Source organism: Plasmodium fragile, assembly GCF_000956335.1.
Source record: "Plasmodium fragile strain nilgiri unplaced genomic scaffold supercont1.19, whole genome shotgun sequence".
NCBI lineage: Eukaryota > Apicomplexa > Aconoidasida > Haemosporida > Plasmodiidae > Plasmodium > Plasmodium fragile.
This window is the reverse complement of record NW_012192599.1, coordinates 222,491-226,388: the sequence shown is the minus strand read 5'-3', so window position 1 is coordinate 226,388 and position 3,898 is coordinate 222,491. Positions and strand designations below refer to the sequence as shown.

At 34.7% G+C, this 3,898-nt stretch overlaps 1 protein-coding gene across 1 annotated transcript in view; it reads left to right on the top strand.

The window, feature by feature from the left end:
- Positions 1–2,334: 2,334 nt before the first annotated feature.
- The window catches only part of AK88_02066 (uncharacterized protein), a gene marked incomplete at both ends in the record, with an annotated part of 3,350 nt that continues 1,786 nt past the window's right edge, over positions 2,335–3,898 (top strand). Inside the window, 3 exons of the mRNA XM_012479700.1 lie at positions 2,335–3,363; positions 3,494–3,546; positions 3,678–3,733. Coding sequence (XP_012335123.1) covers positions 2,335–3,363; positions 3,494–3,546; positions 3,678–3,733 — 1,138 coding nt within the window. The remainder of the gene's footprint in view (positions 3,364–3,493; positions 3,547–3,677; positions 3,734–3,898) is intronic.

Sequence of the window (3,898 nt, the reverse complement as noted above, 5' to 3'; positions counted from 1 at the left end):
CGAGCAATGTTATAAAGAACATGCCTTGCTTCTAATTAATACAAAAGAAAAAAAGTTGTGTACAATGTGCGCAAGGAAAAAAAGGCTATTCGTGAAAATAAGCGCACACTTTAACACAACTATGGCGGTGAACATTTATCATAATACACCTTATCGTTGCAGCGCAGTAGTTTTACCCACTGTTACGAAATTTTGACACACGGCTACCACATATTTTAGGCACATATACAATGAGCAATGCTGCCAAATGCTGCTCCATATAGCCATGATGAAAAAAAAAAAAAAAAGCAACCATAACAAAAAAGGATGATGCATGTTGAGTCTAAAAATGTAACTAAACAGGTCTGTTTCGCTGATACAGCAAAACATGGTGGCACTGTCTATTTGGCGCAATATTTTTCTGCTTAAATGTGTGTATTCACTGTATTCGCTCATTTATTTATCCAATCATATGCGTTGGTCTTTTTCTCTTACCTTTGTAATGATGCGAAGAAAATTGTAAAAAGGGTAGAGCTCAAAAGGGGAAAAAAAGTTCAGTCCAGTTTGTCATATAAAACTTCGGATAGTTATGCGCGCCCACACCACATGGTGATGTTTGAAAGAGGTCTTATGCACACCAGGCGAAGGTATGTCCTCACCACTACAACTTTTGTGAGCGCTGGTATTATTTGCTCCTTTCAGTTGCACTAACAATTTAATCAGGGCATATGTTGTGCGCATGTTGTGTGAGTTACAATTGCACACAACGGGATGAAGCAGTCATATAAATTTTGTATGTATTGTTTTTTACATAAAAATACAATCAATTTTTTTGCACGTGTGTTATTAGCTTCCAAATCGTTCAAATAAAAGCATTTAAGTGTGAAATATTGAAGTTATTATTTTCTATGTTTCGTGAAAGGGGGTCTGTGACTTCGTCTTTTTTTTTTTTTAAAGTAGTAAAATAATAAAATCCCCTTTTGCTTTAAAACAGGATTTTTCTTTTTCCTTAAGCGTATTTTTTACTGTTCATAAAATACATGAACGGTTCATAACTTTTTGCATATTTAACTATTTTTTTTTTTTTTTTTGAATGCAAAAAAAGCTACCTCATGTAGACAAAACCTTGGTTCGTCTTTCCAGGGGGATAAAAAATTGTGGTTATCCTTTAAAATTTGAAAAAGGCCACTTTTGCATTCCGCCGGGGGCAAAATGCAGCTAAGAAATTGTGTCAGTTGAGTTGTTTTAAGTATATGGATAACTTTAAGTGCATAACCTTATGCATATCGACCAAATGACGGAAACGCGCATGCTTGTGGAAAGACCGTATACAGATTGAGAACAAATTGCCTGTATCTCGTTAATCATATTGTAGGGGGAAAAAGAAACTATTTCACATTTACACCAAACGTGCACAGGTGCAAAGAAGAACATAAAGGTCTACACAAGGGCGTTTTTTTTTAACAAAAGCGCAAACATACATATGCGCTGGCACGTATTTTGTAAGGATGTAAAGCCTCCCCGGGGACTAATATATATAAGACGCATAAAATGGAGATAAATATTTGGTCAACACGTTCGCTCCGCAGCAAAACCCATATCAAGTCTTATTCAAGCAGCAATGCTACCAATCATTAACACCATGGAGGTCACATTCCACGTTTATATTTATGTCCCCATTCTTATGCCTTTTTTTCGATGATGGATTAATCATATTCATAGCAAAACTTTTGGGCATAGCGGGGTTGGTCATATACAATGCCCACTGGTATGCACGTATAATTTTACGCGGTCAATGTGTCAACGGACAAAAGGGACTCACACTTTTTTACGTCCATATAAAACCAAATAATATGTACCATTCCTGCAGTTTTACCCCCAACTGAGCAAAGAAAAAAAACATTTATTTCATTTTTTTCGCCGCGAGGAGGAAACCCTGCGCTTGTAGATAAAATAAATGTTGTATACAAATCAGCAAAATTCGAATGAATATTTTTAAAACAGCGTTGCACTTACGCGACGTTGACTTTTTCAAAATCGTACGACTTTGGTGGCACCCCCGTCGGAATTTTTCCTGCAGTTAGCGCGTGACTTAAAATATAATAAAAGGGAACCACAGAAAAAAAAAAAAAAAAAAAAAATAAATGAATTAAAAAATAATTGCTTAAATCACAGTTAAGCTAGTTAAAAAAAAAAAAATTGGAAAAATTTTTCATCCTGGGATATGACTCTTGAAAAGAATGCAAACACGCCTTTGCAATGTACGCAAAGTCGTATGTAATATTTTTTTCCCATTTAAGAAAAAGTATCCAAATATGCCCCTAGTCACATAGTGAAGAGAAAAAAGCAACAACGATGGCATTAAAAGAAAAAAGCGCTTTAAACAAGAAAAAAAAATTAGGAAGCTCAAAAAAGGTTAAGAAGAACAATGGACTGAAGCTAAAAAAGGGATCACTACTTAAGAAGAAGAAAAAGAACAATAACAACAACGACCACGAAGACGACGACAATAGGGAGATGGACAAATTAGATGAGTTGTACAAACTGGAAATTAAAAACTACCAAAAAAAGGGAAGGAAGAGAAAAAAGCAATATAATGCAAGTGAAGAGGAATTAGACTCCTCAGATGATAATTGTGACCTTCTGAATAACGACTACAGTGATATAGAAGAAATATCCAATCAAGTTAAAGAGCAAGTTAGCTTATATAAATTTTTACTAAGAACGAGAATATTAACGCAAAAGGTTTTGTGCCTATCGAATAAACTCCCCTTATTACCATTCGTTGCATATAATGAAAAATTAGAAGATAAGGAAAAACAAAATAAAAACGGACATGTCCAAGGTGCAGAAAATTGCACCACCGTTAACGATTCGCTAAGTGATATACACGTTAATGAAGAAAAATTAAAAAACGATATTGGTGAACTACTAACCGTGTTACATAATTTGCTAAAAAATAAATTCATCAAGTCAGATATTCCAGTAAATAAAAACGCCTACAACGACGTAAACATAATTTGTGATGAAGATGATAAACCCTTTTTCGAAAAGAGGACAAAACTATATGAGCAAGATACAACCGAAAGTGAGAAGAAACTTTTTTCAGTAATTGATACATGGTTTAAATACTCCAAAAAAATGTGCTTAAACTATTTTGACATTATGCACAAAATAACCAAAATAAGTTCCGTGAAAAGTTTAAAAACGTATGAACAGCCTATTTCTTCACAAATCAGTCAAGTCATGTTTGACCTGCCTTCCTTGATTCAGAGTTCCTGTCCACAGACCATAAATTATCATGTTGTGGGGAAAGGACTCTACGACCACCTCTACGGTGATGAGTCAAATTTTAACTTGAGCCAATACATTTACGACGACGAGGTGAGATGGACGATGCGCACTTGCTATATACCATTCGCATGTGTGCTTCATTTATTTGCAATTATGTTGCTAGGAAACACCCCTACATTGTTACACTCCCCCTTTCGCGTTCTTCATTCCTCCATTTTAGGTTTACTACAAGAAGTTTCTCCTGAACGCTATCCAAAATTTGAAGGATAATCAGTAATAATGAGCGAATGTTGTGTGTGCTCACCCAGGCTGTGTGTTTGGTGGCATACCAACGCACAAGTGTAAATGGTACACGCACTCATATCCTTACTTATGTACCACCACCACCCCTTTTTTCCACGCAGGGAAGACAGCGAATTGTTGAAATCACAACGGGAAATTTACAAAATAAAAAAAAAATGTAACAAGAAAAAATGAGGAAATGCAATTGTTGCCTTTTGTGTATTTGCGCAATTTTTTTTTTTTTTTTTTTTTTTTTTTTTTGTTACCCCCATTTTATATATATTCAGTGTAATGCATAATATTACACAATATCATATGTGTACTTTTTTTTTTTTTTTTTTTT